Source organism: Cherax quadricarinatus, chromosome 17, assembly GCF_038502225.1.
Source record: "Cherax quadricarinatus isolate ZL_2023a chromosome 17, ASM3850222v1, whole genome shotgun sequence".
Taxonomy (NCBI): domain Eukaryota; kingdom Metazoa; phylum Arthropoda; class Malacostraca; order Decapoda; family Parastacidae; genus Cherax; species Cherax quadricarinatus.
The window spans coordinates 6,070,894-6,098,636 of NC_091308.1; the positions used below are offsets into that span (position 1 = coordinate 6,070,894).

At 38.9% G+C, this 27,743-nt stretch overlaps 1 protein-coding gene across 5 annotated transcripts in view; it reads right to left on the minus strand.

The window, feature by feature from the left end:
- The window catches only part of LOC128699224 (alpha-aspartyl dipeptidase), a 75,002-nt gene that overhangs the window by 8,362 nt on the left and 38,897 nt on the right, over positions 1–27,743 (minus strand). For all 5 annotated transcript variants that reach the window (XM_070085762.1, XM_070085763.1, XM_070085766.1 and 2 more), the window contains exons 5-6: positions 22,641–22,814; positions 8,890–9,032 (exon numbers count right to left, since the gene is read on the minus strand). In XM_070085762.1, the coding sequence (XP_069941863.1) occupies positions 8,890–9,032; positions 22,641–22,814 (317 nt within the window). The remainder of the gene's footprint in view (positions 1–8,889; positions 9,033–22,640; positions 22,815–27,743) is intronic.

Sequence of the window (27,743 nt, forward strand, 5' to 3'; positions counted from 1 at the left end):
GCACTGTGTTTTCCCTTACTGACAATACCAGAATTTGCATGAGAGCATCATCCATTGAATATACTGCAAATCTAGAAGTGGATATAAACCAAGTCTTCAAATGGGCCACAGAAAACAATATGAAGTTCAATGAGGACAAATTTCAATTAGTAAACTAGGGAAAATTTGAAAAAATAAAAGCTACATCAGAGTATAAAACAAATTATAATCACATAAAAGAGAAGAAAACTAATGTGAAGGACTTGGGAGTGATAATGTCAGAGGATCTCACTTTTAAAGATCACAACAATGTTATCACATATGTTTGGAAAATGACAGGATGGATAATGAGAACCTTCCAAACAACGGATGCCAAGTCAATGATGACTCTCTCTCTAAAGGTGTTTCAGCACTTCAAACATAAGAAAATATTTAGCCCAACATTGCTCCACTTGGAATATATGGTATAATTGTGTTTTATGGAAATAATTCATATTACATAAGAACATAAGAAAGGAGGAACGCTGCAGGAGGCCTGCTGGCCCATACTAGGCAGGTCCTTTACAATTCATCCCACTAACAAAACATTTGCCCAACCCAATTTTCAATGCCACCCAAGAAATAAGCTCTGATGTGAAAGTCCCACTCAAATCCAACCCCTCCCACTCATGTATTTATCCAACCTAGATTTGAAACTACCCAAAGTCCCAACCTCAATAACCAAACTAGGTAGACTGTTCCACTCATCAACTACCCTATTTCCAAACCAATACTTTCCTATGTCCTTTCTAAATCTAAACTTATCTAATTTAAATCCATTACTGCAGGTTCTCTCTTGGAGAGACATCCTCAAGACCTTATTAATATCCCCTTTATTAATACCTATTCCACTTATACACTTCGATCAGGTCTCCCCTCATTCTTCGTCTAACAAGTGAATGTAACTTAAGAGTCTTCAATCTTTCTTCATAAGGAAGATTTCTAATGCTATGTATTAATTTAGTCATCCTACGCTGAATGTTTTCTAACGAATTTATGTCCATTTTGTAATACGGAGACCAGAACTGAGCTGCATAATCTAGGTGAGGCCTTACTAATGATGTATAAAGCTGCAGTATGACCTCTGGACTTCTGTTGCTTACACTTCTTGATATAAATCCCAGTAATCTATTTGCCTTATTACGTACGCTTAGGCATTGCTGTCTTGGTTTAAGGTTGCTGCTCACCATAACCCCCAAGTCCTTTTCGCAATCTGTATGGCTAAGTTCTACATCATTTAACTTATAAGTACTAGGGTTATGGGCACTCCCAAGCTTCAGAACCTTGCATTTATCTACATTGAACTGCATCTGCCACTTTTCTGACCAAGAATAGAGTTTGTTTAAATCCTCCTGAGGTTCCATAACATCTACGTTTGAATCAATTATCCTACCTATCTTTTTGTCATCGGCAAATTTGCTCATATCACTAGTAATTCCCTCATCAAGATCATTGATATATATTATAAACAACAACGGGCCCAAGACTGATCCCTGTGGAACGCCACTTGTTACAGATCCCCACTCGGACTTAACCCCATTTATGGACACACTCTGCTTCCTGTCAGTGAGCCATGACTCGATCCACGAGAGCACTTTTCCCCCAATGCCATGAGCTGCCACTTTCTTTAACAGTCTATGGTGCGGAACTCTATCAAAAACCTTACTAAAATCTAAGTAAATAATATCAAATTCTTTATTGTGGTCAACAGCCTCAAAAGCTTTACTGAAGAAAGTTAATAAATTAGTTAGACAAGACCGGCCTCTTGTGAATCCATGCTGAGTATCATTAATCAAGCTATGCTTATCGAGATGGCTTCTTATAATCTCAGCTATAATTGACTCTAGTAATTTGCCTACAATTGAGGTCAGGCTTATTGGGCGGTAATTTGACGGTAACGACTTGTCCCCTGTTTTAAAAATAGGAATTACATTAGCCATCTTCCACATATCAGACACTACACCTGTTTGAAGAGATAAATTAAAAATATTAGTTAATGGTTCACAGAGTTCCATTTTGCATTCCTTAAGAACCCTTGAAAAAACCTCATCAGGGCCCGGCGACTTATTTTGCTTCAGTCTGTCTATCTGCTTCACAACCATCTCACTAGTGACTGTGATGTTACATAATTTATCTTCTTCTAGCCCACTGTAAAAATTAATTACTGGAATATTGTTAGTGTCTTCCTGTGTAAAAACTGAGAGAAAATAATTATTTAAAATCAAGCACATTTCATTCTCTTTGTCAGTAAGGTGCCCATAGTTATTTTTAAGGGGACCTATCTTATCTCTAACTTTTGTTCTATAGACCTGGAAAAAACTTTTTGGGTTAGTTTTAGAATCCCTAGCAACTTTAATTTCATAGTCCCTTTTAGCTTTTCTTATCCCCTTTTTAATGTCCCTCTTAATGTCAATATACTGATTCATAAGATGACCCTCACCTCTTTTGATACGCCTATAAATTCCTTTCTTATGCCCTAGTAGATATTTCAGCCTATTATTCATCCATTTTGGGTCATTTCTATTTGATCTAATTTCTTTATATGGGATAAACGCTCTTTGAGCAGCATGTATAGTGTTCAGAAAACTGTCATATTGAAAGCTCTCTTCGTTACCCCAGTCAACAGATGATAAGTGTTCTCTAAGCCCATCGTAATCTGCTAAGCGAAAATCTGGGACTGTTACTGAGTTATCGCTACTATCGTACTTCCATTCAATGCTAAATGTAATTGATTTGTGGTTGCTAGCACCCAGTTCCTCTGAAATTTCTAAATTATTAACAAGGGATTCATTGTTTGCCATAACTAAGTCAAGCAGGTTATTTCCCCTTGTAGGTTCTGTCACAAACTGCTTCAAAAAACAATCCTGAAATACTTCTAAGAAGTCGTATGATTCTAAATTCCCAGTCAAGAAATTCCAATCAACATGACTAAAGTTAAAGTCTCCTAGAATTACTACATTATCGTGCCTTGTGGCCTTAACAATTTCCTCCCATAGTAGTTTCCCTTGGTCCCTATCTAAGTTTGGGGGACGGTATATCACTCCTAAAATCAGTTTTTCATGCCCCTCTGAAAATTCTATCCAAACAGACTCTGTATGTGTTACTTCAGACTTAATACCCGTTTTTATGCAACAGTTCAAGCGATCTCGGACATACAATGCCACCCCACCCCCTTTCCCAATACTTCTATCTTCTTGGAACAATTTAAAACCCTGAATATGGCATTCCGCAGGCATGTCCCGACTTTTTGAATTAAACCACGTCTCAGTTAAGGCAAATACATCAATGTTACCTGCACTAGCAACTAATCTCAACTCGTCCATCTTATTCCTAGCACTACAGCAATTAGCATAATAAACATTGAAAGACTCTCCTTTCTCTTTACCCTTCCTGCTCATTTCTATTTTTCTACTAAACCTATTACTGTCCTTATCACCCAAGGTCCCTGGCTTTTCAATATCTATCTCGTTCTTATTATTACTAGTTCCCCTAGAACTCGTAATATTACTACACTGGGACTTCACTGTTTTCCTGCCAAAACCCATACCACTAACTACTCCTAGTTTAAAGTCCTAACTGCTCCCTCCACTGCAGTTGCCAGTGCTCCCACCCCACACCTAGATAAGTGAACCCCATCCCTGGCATACATGTCATTTCTGTCATAGAAGAGGTCCCAGTTGTCAATGAATGTTACTGCATTTTCCTTACAGTATTTGTCCAGCCAGCAATTGACACCAATTGCCCTGGACAACCATTCATTTCCAACTCCCCTCCTTGGCAAAATACCACATATGAGAGGGTTCCCACCCTTACTCCTAATTATTTCTATTGCTGACCTATACCTGCTAATCAGGTCTTCACTCCTACGTCTGCCAACATCGTTGCCTCCAGCACTGAGACAGATAATAGGATTACTCCCATTACCTCTCATGATGTCATCCAGACGGCTAACAATATCCTCCATCCCAGCCCCAGGAAAGCAAACTCTCTGTCTCCTACTCCTGTCCTTCAAGCAGAACGCCCTATCCATATACTTTACTTGGCTATCCCCAACAACAACAATATTCGTACCTTCCTTGGTGTCGTTCGTCGTGACGTTCTCAGTAGTCGACTCACATTCGTCGGGTAGCACTGAGAATGTATTAGATGTTTCCACAACAGTTTCCACGGCAGTCTCTTTCTTCTTCATCGTTTCTACCTTTCCATTCATCTTCTTGATCGTCAACTTCTTTCCCTGCTGTCCAGCCACTGACCGGTTTCCCTTCTTGACCTGAGGACTCAAAACAGGAGGACTACTACGAATCTTTTTGTTTTCCTCGGTCAGTCGCCAAATTTCCATATTCGCCATCCTCAATTCTTCCTTAAGCTGTTGGTAAAGTTGCTCGATGGAGGGCATCTTGCTTCAATTCTAGAGAGCGCGCAAACAGGTCTTCACAGAGCCAAGTACACGTCAACACTGTGCAAAAGCCAACTCAATCAGGAGCTACTGCGCAGCACGTCCGCACGGCCGCAGTGGAACCTCGGCTTAAGAATTTTATCTGTTTTGTGACCTTGTTCGTATCCCAATTTATTCGTATGCCGGGTCAAATTAAATGAAATGACATTAACCCATTCCAGTGGAATTCCTGCTCTCAGGAAGCACGACAAAATACAGTGGACCCCTGGATATCGTAGTCATTGGGTTTCGAAATATTCGGAAATCGTAAAGCTTTTTCGTCAAAATATTGGCTCGGTGATCATCACTGAGCTCGGTAATAGTCATTCGTCCCAAATGCCTCCGCATGCCAACAGCGGCCCAACACTCAGTGTGGCATTGTTTATCAGCCAGTGAACATGATCCCATGCGTTCATACGATACATTTCGTATTTTTCCATTCTTTTTAGTGCTTGCAACTGCTAAATAAGCCACCATGGGTCCAAAGAAAGTTCCTAGTGCCACCCAGCCCTTTGGTAAAGGGCTGAGAGAGAGGGGAGAATGTGCCTTCTTCAGTGATTCTGCAATATGTACAATACTATAGCAGCAGGAGTCAATAAAGGCTATAGTGCCAGCCAGCGATAAAGTGTATCATTAACAGTGTAGCAAGTAAGTTAAGCGATTAATTGATATAAAAAGGACGGCATGAAACTGACTCTTCAATGTTGTTGGAGGTATATAGGGCTACTGAATAACACCACTGCCTCTGCTGCTGCCATCACCACCACTATGTAAGGCTCATCTTTCAGTGGCCCTTATACACCCAACAACAAACACAACACTTGTCACATATGTAATGACATATTTTATTCATTCTAGAGTATATATCATGTTTCTATGTTATTAATATTGTTTATTATGTCATATTAGATGAATTGTGCTAGATAAATAAGCCGTAGAGTTGATATTAGTGTCATATTGAAGGACTATCTCGTCCTGTCTCCCAAGACACTTCCCTGCTGCCGCCACAATTCCTAACATATGCCAGAAACAGACCTCTCTGGAACACTTTTTTAAGCAACAGGGGTCCAGTGACTCTCAAGCTGGTCCTAGTGGCATTAAAAAATAAAGAAGGGAAGTAACCTCGGAAAAAGACTTGGTACCTGAAGTCTTTATGGAAGGAGATTCCCCTTCCAAGCAGTAATTTCTCCATCCTCTCCCCTCCTCCTATCTTCAATACACTAAGAAGCTTCTTGAATAAAAGAAAGTGTCCTGTTATTATTGTTTTATTTTTCATGTCTCATTGTTTTTTGTGTAGGTAAATGTGTATTTCATGTAAAAAAATTTTTTTAATACTTTTGGGCGGCTGGAACAGATTAATTGGATTTACATTATTTCTTATGAGGATAATGAATTCGGAAATCATCAAATTCGGCTTTAGTCACATTCTCTGGAACGGATTAATTATAATAACCAAGGGTCCACTGTACTTCAATATGATGCTAATATCAACTTTATGGCTAATTTATTTATCACAATTCATCTACTATGACATAATAAACAATATAAATAACATAGAAACCTGATATACACTCTAGAATGAATAAAATAGGTTATTATGTATGTGGCTAGTGATGACGGTGGCGGAGGAGAATGGTCATGGGCATTCTTGCTCCTGCTATGAAAACGTCTTCCCATGCTTCCCCTTCAGAGGTGTTATTATAAGAGAAAATGGAGTTTGTGAGGCTAACTGCATGAGATCACTACTTTCATAAGGAAAACATAATGTAGAAATAAACTGGTGTACGTACACCATTTACCTTGGAGAAGAAATGCTGGCATAGGTTGATGGTGGAAAAGATATGCAGAGTGACGTATGCTGTCAGGAGTTCATTTCATTTCGTCCTTCTTCTATCACTTAATTGCTTAACTTAATTGTTACACTCTTAATGCTACACTTAATCAATGAACTTAAATGCTACAATTTTTATTTTTATCGCACTTCACTATTCACTGATTTTTGGCTTTTTCTCCATGCTTTTCACACTTTCATCTGCAGGGCATTTCAATAAAAAACTGTCCGATATAGCCTTTATAGACTCATTCTGCTTTAGTATTGTACATATTGTAGAACTGCTATGCTGGTACTCACACACCAAGTCCTTAACCGTTGCACCTAGTTTGTGTTTATCTATGATTTCCTGCTTTAATTCCATGGAAATCATCCTCTTTTTCTTCTCAGCACTGTCCTTTGCACTTGCTTTCTTAGGCCCCATGGTTAGAAAGAAGAAATTTGGCAAAATAACTGCATGAAACATAGGAAAACACGAGAATTCCTTCCGCCATGAGGTAAGCTTCGTAAGCACACGTGCACTGGTGAGTGTTGTTTTGATATTCACTCTGCCATCTCGTGGTGGCATTCTGAAGCTCACTTATTATGTATGTATTATTATAATTATTATTATAGTATTACGTATTATATTATTAGTATACGTATTATTATATATTATTATTCTTCTTTCTTTCAACAAACCGGCCGTATCCCACCGAGGCAGGGTGGCCCAAAAGGAAAAACGAAAGTTTCTCCTTTTACATTTAGTAATATATACTGGAGAAGGGGTTACTAGCCCCTTGCTCCCGGCATTTTAGTTGCCTCTTACAACACGCATGGCTTACAGAGGAAGAATTCTGTTCCACTTCCCCATGGAGATAAGAGGAAATAAACAAGAACAAGAACTAGAAAGAAAATAGAAGAAAACCCAGAGGGTGTGTATATAAATGTTTGTACATGTATGTGTAGTGTGACTTAAGTGTAAGTAGAAGTAGCAAGACTTACCTGAAAATCTTGCATGTTTATGAGATAGAAAAGAGGACACCAGCAATCCTACCATCGTGTAAAACAATTACAGGATTTCGTTTTACACTCACTTGGTAGGATGGTAGTACCACCCTAGGCAGTTGCTGTCTACCAACCTACTACCTAGTGCAGTGGACCCCCGGTTTACGATATTATTTCATTCCAGAAGTATGTTCAGGTGCCAGTACTGAATGAATTTGTTCCCATAAGGAATATTGTGAATTAGATTAGTCCATTTCAGACCCCCAAACATTCACGTACAAACGCACTTACATAAGTACACTTACATAATTGGTCGCATTGGGAGGTGATCGTAAAGCGGGGGTCCACTGTATATTATTATTATATTATTATACTATCCGTATTATTATTAGTAGTAGTAGAACGTACGTATTATAATACTAAGAATAAAAATTATTATTTTTTTTTATTAATTTAGGGAACTGGAGCACAGATCCAATTCCCTAGATCAAGAGCCCCTCACCAAGGAACCTCCCTTGAGGAGGAAGTTTACATCCTGAAACTTTGTTTATATCCAGAAGCAAAAAATCAACCGAGTGACTGTTCGTATACTGAAAAATTCGCATGGTGGGGCATTCATAAGCCAAGGTTCCACTATACTGTATAACTGCTTTTATTCTATTTTTATCTTCTAAGACTATGTACAATGAATACTGTACTTAGAATTGTTTCAGTGTAATACTCCTCAAAACATGGAAATTATTCACATTGTTTGACTTCACTGGATTATCCTAAGTTAAATATACCTGTGTGCTTTGTGCCTGCATTTTCTACCATTAGTATCATGAAACTGTAATGAATCTGGAATGAATAAGTCATCTTTGTGCCACTTGCACAAACTGTTAGCAGGAAAGAAAGCTGGTGGTGGAACAATAGCCCCTGGTTCATTGTTTACTTCTGAGTAGTTAACCATGATATGCTGTCTGGACCCTGCTGGCCTTAGATTTTTTTCAAATGGATGAATAGATGGAAGAAGGCACAAAGAGCTGTGCTGAGATAAAAAGTATTGGCAGGTGGCAGATCTGTGGGTACAAAAAAATAAACATGCTAGTAAGCTGGATACATAGACAGCATTTGCATACTAGTAAGTTGGACACAGTTTAAGGGTTAAATCTCTTGTTCCCTCTAGGCTGGAATACTGTTGTACACTAACAGCCCCTTTCAACTAAGTGATTAGGTTAGCCTATATATTTTTTCCTGCAGCAGTCCAAGAACTCTCTGATAGCACCTCATAATTAGTTTTAATATTCACCTAGATTTATTCCTACTCTTCTCTTATCACTGCAGCTACTCTTACATTAAACTTTTTTTACCATGACTCACGAAATCATAATGACACGATTGCAAACAAACCATACCCTTCCTTGGTGGGTCTTTCCCACCAAGGAAGGGTGACTCAAACAAGGAAACAACATCCATAGAACAGCATTCATATATCAATTCAAATGACCCTGTAAACTGCATTATCCCACCCATACCTCATAGTGAAACTTAAAATTACCCTTAATTCCTCATGCCTCACTTCTCCTCCACCCAAACAAAGATTAAACAAAAGCTGCCAATCGGGCATCTTACTTACGGTCTAAAAAGTCGAGCTGAGTGTAAACCCTTCAGCACAGCTGACTGACCAGTCACATGCAGTAATGATCCTTCTCGCAGGCCAAGCACTGGTGGTGCATCTGGAATCTCATGGTACTGGTTGATCCTTCCCTCTCGAGTTTCCTGACAGACACAAAAGTATATTTATGCACTGTCTTGTACATGATATGTTCTGTGAAGTGTTAAAATCTTTAATAAAAAAAACCATGGTCACACTACATGTTGATAAAACTTTCAGGACTCTTAGGCTGTTTTGGCAATTAAGATAAGTTGGCTTCCAACAAATTTATGATCTGTTGTCAAATTCAGTGAGAAATAGAACTTCTCAGGATTAGAATGGATGCAGAAAAGTGGCAGTAAACAAGTGGTTATATTAGAAAATTGAAAAGTCTTTAGGGCTGAATTTTTGAAAATATGGATGTAAACAAAGAGGTTTTTCATAAAAATTCAAGCATAACATTATAGGTGGCATATGCGAGAAACAAAGCAGTTTAATAATCCGTTATAATCTTAAATCCTAGGTAGTAGGTTGGTAGACAGCAACCGCCCAGGGAGGTACTACCGTCCTGCCAAGTGAGTGTAAAACGAAAGTCTGTAATTGTTTTACATGATGGTAGGATTGCTGGTGTCCTTTTTTCTGTCTCATGAACATGCAAGATTTCAGGTATGTCTTGCTACTTCTACTTACACTTAGGTCACACTACACACATGTACAAGCACATATATACACACCCTTCTGGGTTTTCTTCTATTTTCTTTCTAGTTCTTATTCTTGTTTATTTCCTCTTATCTCCATGGGGAAGTGGAACAGAATTCTTCCTCTGTAAGCCATGCGTGTTGTAAGAGGCGACTAAAATGCCGGGAGCAAGGGGCTAGTAACCTCTTCTCCTGTATATATTACTAAATGTAAAAGGAGAAACTTTCGTTTTTCCTTTTGGGCCACCCCGCCTTGGTGGGATGCAGCCGGTGTGTTGAAAGAAGAAGAAGAATCTTAAATCCTAGGTAGTAGGTTGGTAGACAGCAACCGCCCAGGGAGGTACTACCGTCCTGCCAAGTGAGTGTAAAACGAAAGTCTGTAATTGTTTTACATGATGGTAGGATTGCTGGTGTCCTTTTTTCTGTCTCATGAACATGCAAGATTTCAGGTATGTCTTGCTACTTCTACTTACACTTAGGTCACACTACACACACATGTACAAGCACATATATACACACCCTTCTGGGTTTTCTTCTATTTTCTTTCTAGTTCTTATTCTTGTTTATTTCCTCTTGTCTCCATGGGGAAGTGGAACAGAATTCTTCCTCTGTAAGCCATGCGTGTTGTAAGAGGCGACTAAAATGCCGGGAGCAAGGGGCTAGTAACCCCTTCTCCTGTTCAAATTACTAAATTTAAAAAGAAAAACTTTCGTTTTTCTTTTTGGGCCACCCTGCCTTGGTGGGATAAGGCCGGTTTGTTGAAAAAAAAAAAAAAAAAAAAAAAATCTTAAATATCAATAATAAAGCTCTTCTTTCAACAAACCAGCAGGGTGGCCTAAAAAGAAAAAAGAAAGTTTCTTTTTTTTAACTTAGTAATGTATACAGGAGAAAGGGGTTACTAGTTCCTTCCTCCCGGTAAGTTAGTCACCTCTTACAATATGCATGGCTTATGGAGGAAGAATTCTGTTCCACTTCCCCTTGGAGATAAAAGGAAATAAACAAGAACAAGAACTAGTAAGAAAACAGAAGAAAACCTATAGGGGTTTATACATATGCTTGTACATGCATATGTAGTGTGACCTAAGTGTAAGTAGAAGTAGCAAGACATACCTGAAATCTTGCATGTATATGAAACCATCATGTAAAACAATTACAGGCTTCTGCTTTACACTTATTTGACAGGATAGTTGTACCTCCCTGGGCAGTTGCTGTCTACCAACATACTACCTAAGAATAATAATGTTGAATACAAGAAGAGTCTATCCTTCAATAGTTGTTTATATCTTACCCTAACTGTCTCCTCTTTTAGTTTATACACCTTCACCTCTCTCTTACTTGCTGCTTCTATTTTCCTTGTATCCCATATACTTTTAATCTCACTGTAGCTACAACTAGAAAGTGATCTGATATATCTATGGCCCCTCTACAAACAAGTACATCCTGAAGTCTACTCAACAGTCTTTTATCTACCAATACATAGTCCAACAAACTACTGTCATTATGCCCTACAACATATCTTGTATACTTATTTATCCTCTATTTCTTAAAATACGTATTACTTATAACTAAACCCCTTTCTATACAAAGTTCAATCAAAGGGCTCCTATTATCATTTACACCTGGCACCCCAAACTTACCTACCACACACTCTCTAAATGTTTCTTCTACTTTAGCATTTAGGTCCCCTACCACAATTACTCTCTCACTTGGTTCAAAGGTTCCTATACATTCGGACAGATGGGCTAGTGAGAGTATAGGCAATGGGGTCGAAGATGTATGGGGTAGGTTTAAGAATGTAGTGTTAGAGTGTTCAGCAGAAGTTTGTGGTTACAGGAAACTGGGTGCGGGAGGGAAGAAGAGCGGTTGGTGGAATGATGATGTAAAGAGAGTAGTAAGGGAGAAAAAGTTAGCATATGAGAGGTTTTTACAAAGTAGAAGTGATACAAGGAGGGAAGAGTATATGGAGAGGAAAAGAGAGGCTAAGAGAGTGGTGAAGCAAAGTAAAAAGAGACCAAATGAGACAGTGGGTGAGATGTTATAAACAAATTTTGTTGAAAATAAGAAAAAGTTTTGGAGTGAGATTAATAAGTTGAGGAAGCCTAGGGAACAAAAATGGATTTGACAGTTAAAAATAGGAGAGGAGAGTTATTAAATGAAGAATTAGAGGTATCGGGAAGATGGAGGGAATATTTTGAGGAATTGTTAAATGTTGATGAAGACAGGGAAGCTGTGATTTCGTGTATAGGGCAAGGAGGAATAACATCTTGTAGGAGTGAGGAAGAGCCAGTTGTGAATGTGGGGGAAGTTTGTGAGGCAGTGGGTAGAATGAAAGAGGGTAAGGCAGCTGGGATTGATGGGATAAAGATAGAAATGCTAAAAGCAGGAGGGGATGTAGTTTTGGAGTGGTTGGTGCTATTATTTAATAAATGTATGGAAGAGGGTAAGGTACCTAGGGATTGGCAGAGAGCATGCATAGTTCCTTTGTATAAAGGCAAAGGGGATAAAAGAGAGTGCAAAAATTATAGGGGAATAAGTCTGTTGAGTATACCTGGTAAAGCGTATGGTAGAGTTACTATTGAAAGAATTAAGAGTAAAGACAGAGAGTAGGATAGCAGATGAACAAGGAGGCTTTCGGAAAGGTAGGGGGTGTGTAGATCAAGTGTTTACAGTGAAACATATAGGTGAACAGTATTTAGATAAGGGTAAAGAGGTTTTTGTGGCATTTATGGATTTAGAAGAGGCATATGACAGGGTGGATAGGGGGGCAATGTGGCAGATGTTGCAGGTGTATGGTATAGGAGGTAGGTTACTGAAAGCAGTGAAGAGTTTTTACAAGGATAGTGAGGCTCAGGTTAGAGTATGTAGGAGAGAGGGAGATTATTTCCAAGTAAAAGTAGGCCTTAGACAGAGATGTGTGATGTCACCGTGGTTGTTCAATATATTTATAGATGGGATTGTAAGAGAAGTGAATGCTAGGGTCTTGGCAAGAGGTGTGGAGTTAAAAGATAAAGAATCAAACACAAAGTGGGAGTTGTCACAGCTGCTCTTTGCTGATGACACGGTGATTTTGGGAGATTCTGAAGAGAAGTTGCAGAGGTTGGTGGATGAATTTGGTAGGGTATGTAAAAGAAGAAAATTAAAAGTGTATATAGGAAAGAGTAAGGTAATGAGGATAACAAAAAGATTAGGTGACGAGAGACTGGATATCAGATTGGAGGGAGAGAGTATGGAGGAGGTGAATGTATTCAGATATTTAGGAGATGGGTCTATGAAGGATGAGGTGAATCACAGAACTGATGAGGGGAAAAGGGTGAGTGGTGCACTTAGGAGTCTGTGGAGGCAAAGAACTTTGTCCGTGGAAGCAAAAAGGGGAAAGTACGAGAGTATAGTTGTACCAACACTCTTGTATGGGTGTGAAGCATGGGTGATGAATGTTGCAACGAGGAGAAGGCTGGAGGCAGTGGAGATGTTATGTCTGAGGGTAATGTGTGGTGTGAATATAATGCAGAGAATTCGTAGTTCAGAAATTAGGAAAAGGTGTGGGATTACCAAAACTATTATCCAGAGGACTGAGGAGGGGTTGTTGAGGTGGTTCAAACATGTAGAGAGAGTGGAACAAAACAGAATGACTTCAAGAGTGTATAAATCTGAAGTGGAGGGAAGGTGGGGTAGGGGTCGGCCTAGGAAGGGCTGGAGGGAGGGGGTAAATTTTTTTTTTATAGAAAAAAAAGAGCATATATTTTTTAAGTGTTTTAGAATAAAAAAAATTAGGGTCAGTAATTACAGAGATATGAGGCCGAGAAATTGGCACTGGATGCTCACGTGATGGCAACATCGAGTCCTGCCACTTGAAGAAGTTTTGCCGATATACCTTTTTTACTATTTTCATATCATTTTATATAATTTTTATGTTCTGATAATTACAGTTTATAGTAGTTCTTGTCATTTCATAACCATTCTTTGTTCTGACACTAGTATTAGGTACTGAAACTGTACTCAAATTGTCACAAACACATTGACAGGTTTACATTTACACCTGCCTTGGCCATTTGTTATTGTCTTGGAATATATACAAAGTATTTATATGTCCCAGCAATGTTTTGGATATGTGGAAGTACAGCAGGGCCCCGCTTTACGGCGGTTCGCTTTACGGCGTTCCGCTAATACGGACATTTCAAATTATGACCAAAACTCGCTATACGGCTCCCCCCACCTGTCTTTCTAATACGGTCACAGCTGCCCACCGAGTTTGTTTACATTCTCCCTGAGCACATCTCCTTATTATGTCTGGAAACTTTCCAAAATTTCAAGTGTTTTAAAGTTATTGTATGTTTTATATGTACAGTGGACCCCCGGTTAACGATTTTAATCCGTGCAAGAGGGGTAATTGTTATGCGAAATAATCGCTATGTGAATGAATTTTCCCCATAAGAAATAATGGAAATCAAATTAATCCGTGCAAGACACCCAAAAGTATGAAAAAAAAAATTTTACCACATGAAATATACATTTTCCCACACACAAAGAGAAGGATACATGCACAATAGTAGAGTAGTACATGCACAGTATATATTGTGCATGTACTAGTCTACTAAATGAAGAATAAATGACACTTACCTTTATTGAAGATGCAGCAATGACTGATGAGACACTGTGTCCTGGGAGTGCCTTTTCCTCCTGAGTACTGTAGGTCCTGTTTGGCATTTTCTTCCAGAACAGGCCTTATCACACTGTGTATGCCACTACGATTCTTAAATCTCTCAAACCAACCTTTGCTGGCTTTAAATTCACCAATATGAGCACTAGTTCCAGGCATTTTTCCCTGTTCACCTGGGTGTTAGTCGACTTGTGTGGGTTGCATCCTGGGAGACAAGATTAAGGACCCCAATGGAAATAAGTTAGACAGTCTTCGATGACACTGACTTTTTTGGGTTATCCTGTGTGGCAAATCCTCTGGGGTTAATTGTTTCTTGGTATTCTCATGTATTGTACTTGATAATTAAACTTGTGTACACCTGTACCTAAATAAACTTACACACTGTGCTGGCATGTAGGTACACATTAAAATCACTAAGAGTCTCTCTACTCTTGATGCAATAATAATAATAATAATAATAATAATAATAATAATAATAATAATAGTAGTAGGTTGGTAGACAGCAACCACCCAGGGAAGTACTACCGTCCTGCCAGATGACTGTGAAACAAAAACCTGTAACTGTTTTGCATGATGGTAGGATTGCTGGTTTTCTTTTTCTGTCTCATAAACACGCTAGATAACAGGAATATCTTGCTACTCCTACTTACACTTTGGTCACACTTCACAGACACGCACATGCATATATATATATACATACATCTAGGTTTTTCTCCTTATTCTAAATAGCTCTTGTTCTTTTTTATTTCTTCTATTGTCCATGGGGAAGTGGAAAAGAATCTTTCCTCCGTAAGCCATGCGTGTCGTATGAGGCGACTAAAATGCCGGGAGCAATGGGCTAGTAACCCCTTCTCCTGTATACATTTAATAAAAAAGAGAAGAAGAAAAACTTTATAAAACTGGGTTGTTTAAACGTGCGTGGATGTAGTGCGGATGACAAGAAACAGATGATTGCTGATGTTATGAATGAAAAGAAGTTGGATGTCCTGGCTCTAAGCGAAACAAAGCTGAAGGGGGTAGGAGAGTTTCAGTGGGGGGAAATAAATGGGATTAAATCTGGAGTATCTGAGAGAGTTAGAGCAAAGGAAGGGGTAGCAGTAATGTTAAATGATCAGTTATGGAAGGAGAAAAGAGAATATGAATGTGTAAATTCGAGAATTATGTGGATTAAAGTAAAGGTTGGATGTGAGAAGTGGGTCATAATAAGCGTGTATGCACCTGGAGAAGAGAGGAATGCAGAGGAGAGAGAGAGATTTTGGGAGATGTTAAGTGAATGCATAGGAGCCTTTGAACCAAGTGAGAGAGTAATTGTGGTAGGGGACCTGAATGCTAAAGTAGGAGAAACTTTTAGAGAGGGTGTGGTAGGTAAGTTTGGGGTGCCAGGTGTAAATGATAATGGGAGCCCTTTGATTGAACTTTGTATAGAAAGGGGTTTAGTTATAGGTAATACATATTTTAAGAAAAAGAGGATAAATAAGTATACACGATATGATGTAGGGCGAAATGACAGTAGTTTGTTGGATTATGTATTGGTAGATAAAAGACTGTTGAGTAGACTTCAGGATGTACATGTTTATCGAGGGGCCACAGATATATCAGATCACTTTCTAGTTGTAGCTACACTGAGAGTAAAAGGTAGATGGGATACAAGGAGAATAGAAGCATCAGGGAAGAGAGAGGTGAAGGTTTATAAACTAAAAGAGGAGGCAGTTAGGGTAAGATATAAACAGCTATTGGAGGATAGATGGGCTAATGAGAGCATAGGCAATGGGGTCGAAGAGGAATGGGGTAGGTTTAAAAATGTAGTGTTAGAGTGTTCAGCAGAAGTTTGTGGTTACAGGAAAGTGGGTGCAGGAGGGAAGAGGAGCGATTGGTGGAATGATGATGTAAAGAGAGTAGTAAGGGAGAAAAAGTTAGCATATGAGAAGTTTTTACAAAGTAGAAGTGATGCAAGGAGGGAAGAGTATATGGAGAAAAAGAGAGATGTTAAGAGAGTGGTGAAGCAATGTAAAAAGAGAGCAAATGAGAGAGTGGGTGAGCTGTTATCAACAAATTTTGTTGAAAATAAGAAAAAGTTTTGGAGTGAGATTAACAAGTTAAGGAAGCCTAGAGAACAAATGGATTTGTCAGTTAAAAATAGGAGAGGAGAGTTATTAAATGGAGAGTTAGAGGTATTGGGAAGATGGAGGGAATATTTTGAGGAATTGTTAAATGTTGATGAAGATAGGGAAGCTGTGATTTCGTGTATAGGGCAAGGAGGAATAACATCTTGTAGGAGTGAGGAAGAGCCAGTTGTGAGTGTGGGGGAAGTTCGTGAGGCAGTAGGTAAAATGAAAGGGGGTAAGGCAGCCGGGATTGATGGGATAAAGATAGAAATGTTAAAAGCAGGTGGGGATATAGTTTTGGAGTGGTTGGTGCAATTATTTAATAAATGTATGGAAGAGGGTAAGGTACCTAGGGATTGGCAGAGAGCATGCATAGTTCCTTTGTATAAAGGCAAAGGGGATAAAAGAGAGTGCAAAAATTATAGGGGGATAAGTCTGTTGAGTGTACCTGGTAAAGTGTATGGTAGAGTTATAATTGAAAGAATTAAGAGTAAGACGGAGAATAGGATAGCAGATGAACAAGGAGGCTTTAGGAAAGGTAGGGGGTGTGTGGACCAGGTGTTTACAGTGAAACATATAAGTGAACAGTATTTAGATAAGGCTAAAGAGGTCTTTGTGGCATTTATGGATTTGGAAAAGGCGTATGACAGGGTGGATAGGGGGGCAATGTGGCAGATGTTGCAAGTGTATGGTGTAGGAGGTAGGTTACTGAAAGCAGTGAAGAGTTTTTACGAGGATAGTGAGGCTCAAGTTAGAGTATGTAGAAAAGAGGGAAATTTTTTCCCAGTAAAAGTAGGCCTTAGACAAGGATGTGTGATGTCACCGTGGTTGTTTAATATATTTATAGATGGGGTTGTAAGAGAAGTAAATGCGAGGGTCTTGGCAAGAGGCGTGGAGTTAAAAGATAAAGAATCACACACAGGGTGGGAGTTGTCACAGCTGCTCTTTGCTGATGACACTGTGCTCTTGGGAGATTCTGAAGAGAAGCTGCAGAGATTGGTGGATGAATTTGGTAGGGTGTGCAAAAGAAGAAAATTAAAGGTGAATACAGGAAAGAGTAAGGTTATGAGGATAGCAAAAAGATTAGGTGATGAAAGATTGAATATCAGATTGGAGGGAGAGAGTATGGAGGAGGTGAACGTATTCAGATATTTGGGAGTGGACGTGTCAGCGGATGGGTCTATGAAAGATGAGGTGAATCATAGAATTGATGAGGGAAAAAGAGTGAGTGGTGCACTTAGGAGTCTGTGGAGACAGAGAACTTTGTCCTTGGAGGCAAAGAGGGGAATGTATGAGAGTATAGTTTTACCAACGCTCTTATATGGGTGTGAAGCATGGGTAATGAATGTTGCAGCGAGGAGAAGGCTGGAGGCAGTGGAGATGTCATGTCTGAGGGCAATGTGTGGTGTGAATATAATGCAGAGAATTCGTAGTTTGGAAGTTAGGAGGAGGTGCGGGATTACCAAAACTGTTGTCCAGAGGGCTGAGGAAGGGTTGTTGAGGTGGTTCGGACATGTAGAGAGAATGGAGCGAAACAGAATAACTTCAAGAGTGTATCAGTCTGTAGTGGAAGGAAGGCGGGGTAGGGGTCGGCCTAGGAAGGGTTGGAGGGAGGGGGTAAAGGAGGTTTTGTGTGCGAGGGGCTTGGACTTCCAGCAGGCATGCGTGAGCGTGTTTGATAGGAGTGAATGGAGACAAATGGTTTTTAATACTTGACGTGCTGTTGGAGTGTGAGCAAAGTAACATTTATGAAGGGATTCAGGGAAACCGGCAGGCCGGACTTGAGTCCTGGAGATGGGAAGTACAGTGCCTGCACTCTGAAGGAGGGGTGTTAATGTTGCAGTTTAAAAACTGTAGTGTAAAGCACCCTTCTGGCAAGACAGTGATGGAGTGAATGATGGTGAAAGTTTTTCTTTTTCGGGCCACCCTGCCTTGGTGGGAATCGGCCAGTGTGATAATAAAAAAAAAAAAAAAATAAATAATAATAATAGTAATAATAATAGTAATAATAATAGTAATAATAATAATCTCTTGGGCGCATTAATGTCGCATATTACGTTAATATAGACATTTCCCTTAATCTATCTATGATATTTTTTTCAAAATTATATAAGAAACACATTATGTAACACACAAACATGATACATGCACCCACAGTATAAAAATTTATACAAATATATACGAGATGTTTACCAAACGGTTTGTAAAAGTGTCGGAAGAATTACGTTTTCTCTAGCCCGTCACCTGTTACTAGGGATAACTGTAGAAAAATATTCCTTTCGTATGCCTTCACTTTATAGCTATAATTCTTTACTAACTTGTACACAGTGTAAGAGTATTTGTTTCGTGATTTAATTATTATAATAATAATAAAAATATTATAAGGTAAAAGTTTCACAAACTCTTACAAATGTACATGAATGAACTAAAACTGGACACGTATTAATACCGTCTATTTTGCCTGACCGAGTGATCGTCCACAACCTGTTCAGTTTGTTTACGCTGTCTGAGCTCAGTGTATCATTAAATGTTGTATATTACGTTAATATACACATTTTCATTAATCCATCCGTGATATTTTTTTTCAAAATTATATAATAAACACGATACATAACATAAATACATAACAACATATGTGTAGAGAACCTAGGATAACCCAAAAAAGTCAGAGTGACTTACTTCCATTGCCTTCACTCAGAGCATCATTTCTTCTCAAAATGATGTTACATGAGAATGGGAGTGTTCTTCTTTATTTATTCTACCGTATCAATGTAGAGACAACCTGTACACAATGTAACTTGTACACAAACCAGACGTGTACACTGTTTACAAAACTTACCTTCGCCTGGTTTGTTTACATAACTCTGCGCCTGTCCTCTCTCATGCACTCATTCTTTCTCTCTGGTATGGTAGCCTGGCTGACTACTATACATACCACACTTGATTTTTTACAATAAATACTACTCATCTCACCCTATATTTTAAGGTAAGTAATGAGTGAACTGTATATACATTTTATCGCTCAGGGATGCTTAAATATCATAGAATAGTATGTGTGGGTGGGGTGGCCTGGTATGGTAGCCTGGCTGACTACCATACATACCACACTTGATATTTTACAATAAATACTACTCATCTCACCCTATATTTTAAGGTAAGTAATGAGTGAACTGTATATACATTTTATCGCTCTGGGATGCTTAAATATCATAGATTAGTATGTGTGGGTGGGGTGGCCTGGTATGGTAGCCTGGCTGACACCATACATACCACACTTGATTTCTTACAATAAATACTACTTGTCTCACCCTAGATTAAGACTATAAATATTTTAAGGTAAGTAATGAGTGCACTGTGTGTGTATTGTAATTTTTTTATTGTTTTTTGATGCCTGGTTCTATTGCTAACATAATATATGTTAGTGTAAACTTGTTATCTAGTGTTTGTATGCATTTGTAAGTGGAAAAAAAGGGTGTTCCACTTTACGGCGGTTTCCGCTTTACGGCGGTAGCCTGGAACCTAACCCGCCGTATAAGTGGGGCCCTCCTGTAGAGGGAGGAGGAGGAGGGAGGAGGAGGAGGGAGGAGGAGGAGGAGGAGGGAGGAGGAGGGAGGAGGGAGGAGGAGGCGGGAGGAGGAGGGAGGAGGAGGGAGGAAGAGGGAGGAGGAGGAGGGAGGAGGAGGAGGGAGGAGGAGGAGGGAGGAGGAGGGAGGAGGAGGGAGGAGGGAGGAGGAGGGAGGAGGAGGAGGGAGGAGGAGGAGGAGGGAGGAGGAGGAGGGAGGAGGAGGAGGGAGGAGGAGGGAGGAGGAGGGAGGAGGAGGGAGGAGGAGGGAGGAGGAGGGAGGAGGAGTGAGGAGGAGTGAGGAGGAGTGAGGAGGAGTGAGGAGGAGGGAGGAGGAGGAGGAGATGACATAATAATAACAGGTAATAAATTCTCTTGAAGCATGAAAAACAAAGTCCACCCCTGACAGTGACATGATAAGATGAGATAACATTTGATAAGAGCTGACATTTGATGAGCATATGCAGGGTGCAGTGATAACACTTGATAAGATTAGAGGTGATATTTGATGAGCATCGGCCCTGCTTTGTTTTCGCTGGTACACAAACATGTCTGTCTGTCTGTCAAGCTCCCTGTCTGTCTGTCTGTCAAGCTCCCTGTCTATCTGTCTAGCTCTCTGTCTCAGAGAGAGCCACAAGACTGCGTCATCACGTTTACTCACATCTTCAAGCAGAGTATAGCACTTTGTCTGGATTTTTTGGGTTATCCTAGGTAATTTACACTATGTATACTTGTATTTATGTGTACCTGTGAGACAGATAGACAAAGACAGATTGAGATAGACAGAGACAGATAGACAGAGACAGATAGACAAAGACACAAATAGACAGAGATAGATAGAGGTAGACAGAGATAGACAGAGATACAGAGATAGAGATCAACAGACCCTAAACTTGGGGTTAACATCACTTTCCTCTTAAAAGAGGAGTGTTAATATGACATTACATCAGTGAATCCTTGGTGTCTGCTGCACTGTTTGCTCTAGCTGGCCCTCAATTTAGCTGGCGCTCCCACAAGGTACTAAGCGGTCCCAGATTTTTTTAATATGGTGCACACTGAGTGTTAAGACCCATTCTATGCTGACCAGGCATCTCAGGGCAATCGTGCCAAATTTGGAGGCAGGAAAATTAAAATGTATATATACGTTTGGGGCGCTACACGTAAGAATGTATATATATGTTTGGACCGTTTAACCCTTTCGGAGTTTCAGCCGTACTAGTATGGCTTACGCGCAGAGGTTTTTGACGTACTAGTATGCATAAATTCTAGCGCTGTCAAATCTAGTGAGAGAAAGCTGGTAGGCCTAAATATGAAAGAATGGGTCTATGTGGTCAGTGTGCATAGTATAAAAAAATCCTGCAGCACACAGTGAGTAATGAGAAAAAAAAACTTTTACCGTGTTTTTGGATTACAACAGCGACTTTGCACTGTATTTTCGTATTGTATTTATTGTTGTATTCTAGTTTTCCTGGTGTCATTTTATAGAATGGAAGACATATTACAGAAATTGAGATGATTTTGACTGATTTTACAATGAAAAGTACCTTGAAATTGAGCTCAAAGTAGCAGAAATGTTCGATTTTTACCAAAGATCAAAAGTAAACAAATCATGCTAAGCGTCCAATGCACGTCAACTGGTGAGTTTAATATTCTCTCACAAGTGCGCTGATATTATTTATACCATTTCTACACTAATGCAGTAGTCTGCATAACAGTAAATCTTCTATTTTTTGTGAGAATAAAAATTCAAAGTGGAAAGCAAAAGAATGTAAGAGGGGCGTGGGAACATGACTAATGAACAGCGGAAATGTTATTTTAGTGCCAGGAATGTCTTTCTTGTTTATTCTGGACTCTATTCAGAAATTGGCATCTTTTGAAATCTGTGTGAAACTGGCAAAATTGCTAAATTCTGACCACTGTATTGGATAGTTGAAATCGGTAAATGGGTGGTTTCTTGTACTCATTCGATAGAAAAAATGGAGTTCTAGTGAAATAGTTATGATTTTTGTCGACTAGTACACTGGAATTGGCCGAAAATAGGGCTCAAAAAGGGCAAAATCGTCGATGTGTAAACATCGTCGAAACCGCTAACTTCGCGAGAGCATATTTCCATAAGTTTTCCATCAAATTTCATACTTTTGGTGTCATTATGATCGGGAAAAGATTCTCTGTCTTTTCATAAGAAATTTTTTTTTGTTTTTTTTTTTAAATTTGGCCGACCCTGAGAACAAGTCTCTGAGAGGACCTGCCGACCCCCAAAGGGTTAAGGGTTAATACATTACAGGTACTATTTTTCTTGTTGTTATTATTATTATTATTATTATTATTATCATCAAGTGTATCATCTCAACATTAAGTCACGCCTCTCAGTTACTTTTTAGTTTTAATTTTTTAATTGTGTAACTCATCCCATACTAAACATAATATATAGCAATACAGTACTTTAATAATTTGTTCATTAGATAAGCCTGATTAAGAAAGTCTTAATGTTAAACATCAAATGTTAAAATTGCACCTAAGTGTTCCATTCAATGAGTTTATGACAATAACTTGATCCTTCCACAGCTTTATAACCTATCCTCTAAGGTGTTCTAAAAACTTAAGAGAGTAGCTACAACCACAAACAATATCATTTAAGGTGCTCTTAAAACTGAGTAGCTACAACTACAAACTATACTGGTTGTTAGTTTTAATGCCAGTAGAGTACCCACCCCCATGTGAGTGCTTGAGGGGTCTGCATCAATGTAGTGAGGGTTGATGTTGAATGGCACAAGAGCTAGAGCACTGAAGCTGGGAGGGTAGACAATGGGCATGTCATTTGTAGTGCTGATGCTGACTGTTGCCACGTTGGTGCCAGCACTGCTCCCGATGTAAGGAATTCCTTCCTGAAAAAAACGTCATATCTCAATTGTTATGCAGAAGCAAATGGCAAAGATTTCTGCACCTGCTTAGCAGGTACTTAAGTTTGAGTAAACATTAAATAATGATGTTTTCTTGTGCTTGAGCATAAACCTGGTTGGTGTAGAAGTGTCCCTTGCTATATGTGAAAGTTGTGTTCCTGGATCATGGTGCACAAAGTGAACCTTAAGAACAACAAAAATTGGTTCTGAGACTTTGCAATTTCCACATTTTTTGACTTACGTTTACGAAAAAAAAAAATTAACTTACCATAAATGTACCAGTCATAAAAATATATAAAAACAGAAAATTAAAATAAAAAATATAACCATTTTTTCAATTATTTTAATCAAAAGATTATTAGCATAATAGATAGGCATCACATAGCCATGTATCAAAAATTGATCCAAAATAAATGAAAAAAAATTTAAGTCTAAAATTCAATGATAATCCTCCTCCCTCTTACCCTCCATTCCTCCTGATATCACCATCTAATCAACCTGTCTTTAGATTCGGATATACATATTATGAAATTTAACACACATCTCGCTACTACTCTACTCTACCTTTGGTCCCAGTTTTGTGTCAGTGCAACACAAGTTTGTCAGGCTGGGTGTCTGTTTTATTTTGAATTGATACAAGACATAAATTGAAAAGTAATCATAGGATTTTATTGCAATTATACTCAGAGGATTTACCACACAAAAATCTGCTAATTTAAATAAAAAGTTTCTTATGAATGTCAATACAAACCAGTTTAGAGTGATATTTAAAAATATATTGTTAAAAAAAAATCAAGTTGAGCTTGAGTGATCATATAAGAGTGACACTATACCACATAGAGCAAATTACTTATAGAAATGGAGTCACTACATACAAGCAAATTCTCACAAAGCTAAACACCTCTAATACCTCCATTTTTTTAGAAAAAGTCAGTGTTTCATGCGTCAGTTTTTTGGTACCTCTATACACATGTATATAAATATGGTTTAGCAGACTACTTACTGCCAGTTTCAAGAAGTACCATAGGGCAACTTTTACATGCAAGAAGGTGCTCCTTGCCACACTGCCAGACATGAAAGACTGGCTACATGATTGTGATATATCATTTTATAATGACTGGCCTGGCAAGTTACCAGATTTAAATCCAACAGAAAAAACATGGAAGGCTATTAAGCCTAAGCTTCATGGCATGGGCATGTCCAATGTCCCCAAATTCTCAAGTGCCATTAAACAAGTGTGAAAGAGAATCAACTCTTCTATCTTCCAGCACTAAACCCACTTCACCCTCCATAATGTAACCTTATCTGTGCCTAAGAAATGTAAGTAGAGCATCAAGAAGAAGGGTAACCAAAGGAAATACTTGCCAAGGTGAGTACCCCATCAGATTTCAGTACTTTATGTATAAAATAATAATTTATGGTGAGTGTATATGATGATAAATGAGACACATGTGCAACATTTGAGTATTTTTAATGAGGAAACGTTTTGCCACACAGTGGCTTCATCAGTCCATACAAAGGAGAATGGTGAAGAACAGGAGGAGTTTGAGGTAATCAGTCCCTCAGCCTTGAGTCGATGTTGTAAGTCCATTAATCTTGAAAAGAATACAAGAAAAAAAAAACCTCAGCCTTGAGTCATGTGGTCAGTCCATCAATCTTGAAAAGAATACAGCATATCTGCGGAGAAGTAGCTTACATACCATAGGCAGGAGAGGTGCAGCAGTCGTAGGTGGTATCACATTTGTCCAATGTGGAAGTAGGTCATGCCCAAGGGTTAGGCAAGTGAAGAATTCCCTGTATTAAGATCCCAAGATGTTGCTGTGTCAGACAGGAATGCAGATGAATGGTTCAGAGAACCGACAAGTTGATAAATTAGACACATGTGCAACACTTGGGTATCTTTAATGAGGAAATGTTTTGCCACACACTGGCTTCATCAGTCCATACAAAGGAGAATGGTGAAGAACAGGAGTTTGAGGTAATCAGTACCTCAGCCTTAAGTCGATGTGGTCAGTCCATCAATCTTGAAAAGAAGATTGATGGACTGACCACAAGATTGATGGACTGACCACATCAACTCAAGGCTGAGGGACTGATTACCTCAAACTCCTCCTGTTCTTCACCATTCTCCTTTGTAGCATATATATATATATATATATATATATATATATATATATATATATATATATATATATATATATATATATATATATATATATATATATACATATATATATATATATATATATATATATATATATATTATATATATATATATATATATATATATATATATATATATATATATATATATAATTATATATATATTTTTTTTTTTTTTTCAACAAGTCGGCCGTCTCCCACCGAGGCAGGGTGACCCAAAAAAGAAAGAAAATCCCCAAAAAGAAAATACTTTCATCATCATTCAACACTTTCACCACACTCACACATTATCACTGTTTTTGCAGAGGTGCTCAGAATACAACAGTCTAGAAGCATACACATATAAAGATACACAACATATCCCTCCAAACTGCCAATATCCCAAACCCCTCCTTTAAAGTGCAGGCATTGTACTTCCCATTTCCAGGACTCAAGTCCGACTATATGAAAATAACCGGTTTCCCTGAATCCCTTCACTAAATATTACCCTGCTCACACTCCAACAGATCGTCAGGTCCCAAGTACCATTCGTCTCCATTCACTCCTATCTAACACGCTCACGCACGCTTGCTGGAAGTCCAAGCCCCTCGCCCACAAAACCTCCTTTACCCCCTCTCTCCAACCCTTTCGAGGACGACCCCTACCCCGCCTTCCTTCCCCTATAGATTTATATGCTTTCCATGTCATTCTACTTTGATCCATTCTCTCTAAATGACCAAACCACCTCAACAACCCCTCTTCTGCCCTCTGACTAATACTTTTATTAACTCCACACCTTCTCCTAATTTCCACACTCCGAATTTTCTGCATAATATTTACACCACACATTGCCCTTAAACAGGACATCTCCACTGCCTCCAACCGTCTCCTCGCTGCTGCATTTACCACCCAAGCTTCGCACCCATATAAAAGTGTTGGTACTACTATACTTTCATACATTCCCTTCTTTGCCTCCATAGATAACATTTTTTGACTCCACATATACCTCAACGCACCACTCACCTTTTTTCCCTCATCAATTCTATGATTAACCTCATCCTTCATAAATCCATCCGCCGACACGTCAACTCCCAAGTATCTGAAAACATTCACTTCTTCCATACTCCTCCTCCCCAATTTGATATCCAATTTTTCTTTATCTAAATCATTTGACACCCTCATCACCTTACTCTTTTCTATGTTCACTTTCAGCTTTCTACCTTTACACACATTCCCAAACTCATCCACTAACCTTTGCAATTTTTCTTTAGAATCTCCCATAAGCACAGTATCATCAGCAAAAAGTAACTGTGTCAATTCCCATTTTGAATTTGATTCCCCAAAATTTAATCCCACCCCTCTCCCGAACACCCTAGCATTTACTTCCTTTACAACCCCATCTATAAATATATTAAACAACCATGGTGACATTACACATCCCTGTCTAAGACCTACTTTTACCGGGAAATAGTCTCCCTCTCTTCTACACACCCTAACCTGAGCCTCACTATCCTCATAAAAACTCTTTACAGCATTTAATAACTTACCACCTATTCCATATACTTGCAACATCTGCCACATTGCTCCTCTATCCACTCTATCATATGCCTTTTCTAAATCCATAAATGCAATAAAAACTTCCCTACCTTTATCTAAATACTGTTCACATATATGCTTCAATGTAAACACTTGATCTACACATCCCCTACCCACTCTGAAACCTCCTTGCTCATCCGCAATCCTACATTCTGTCTTACCTCTAATTCTTTCAATTATAACCCTACCGTACACTTTTCCTGGTATACTCAGTAAGCTTATTCCTCTATAATTTTTACAGTCTCTTTTGTCCCCTTTCCCTTTATATAAAGGGACTATACATGCTCTCTGCCAATCCCTAGGTACCTTCCCCTCTTTCATACATTTATTAAACAAAAGTACCAACCACTCCAACACTATATCCCCCCCTGCTTTTAACATTTCTGTCATGATCCCATCAGTTCCAGCTGCTTTACCCCCTTTCATTTTACGTAATGCCTCACGTACCTCCCCCACACTTACATTCTGCTCTTCTTCACTCCTAAAAGATGGTATACCTCCCTGACCAGTGCATGAAATTACTGCCTCTGTTTCTTCCTTAACATTTAAAAGTTCCTCAAAATATTCTCGCCATCTACCTAATACCTCCATCTCCCCATCTACTAACTCCCCTACTCTGTTTTTAACTGACAAATCCATATTTTCCCTTGGCTTTCTTAACTTGTTTAACTCACTCCAAAATTTTTTCTTATTTTCATTAAAATTTCTTGACAGTGCCTCTCCCACTCTATCATCTGCTCTCCTTTTGCACTCTCTCACCACTCTCTTTACCTTTCTTTTACTCTCCATATATTCTGCTCTTCTTATAACACTTCTGCTTTGTAAAAACCTCTCATAAGCTACCTTTTTCTCTTTTATCACACCCTTTACTTCATCATTCCACCAATCACTCCTCTTTCCTCCTGCACCCACCCTCCTATAACCACAAACTTCTGCCCCACATTCTAATACTGCATTTTTAAAACTATTCCAACCCTCTTCAACCCCCCCATTACTCATCTTTGCACTATCCCACCTTTCTGCCAATAGTCGCTTATATCTCACCCGAACTTCCTCCTCCCTTAGTTTATACACTTTCACCTCCCTCTTACTTGTTGTTGCCACCTTCCTCTTTTCCCATCTACCTCTTACTCTAACTGTAGCTACAACTAAATAATGATCCGATATATCAGTTGC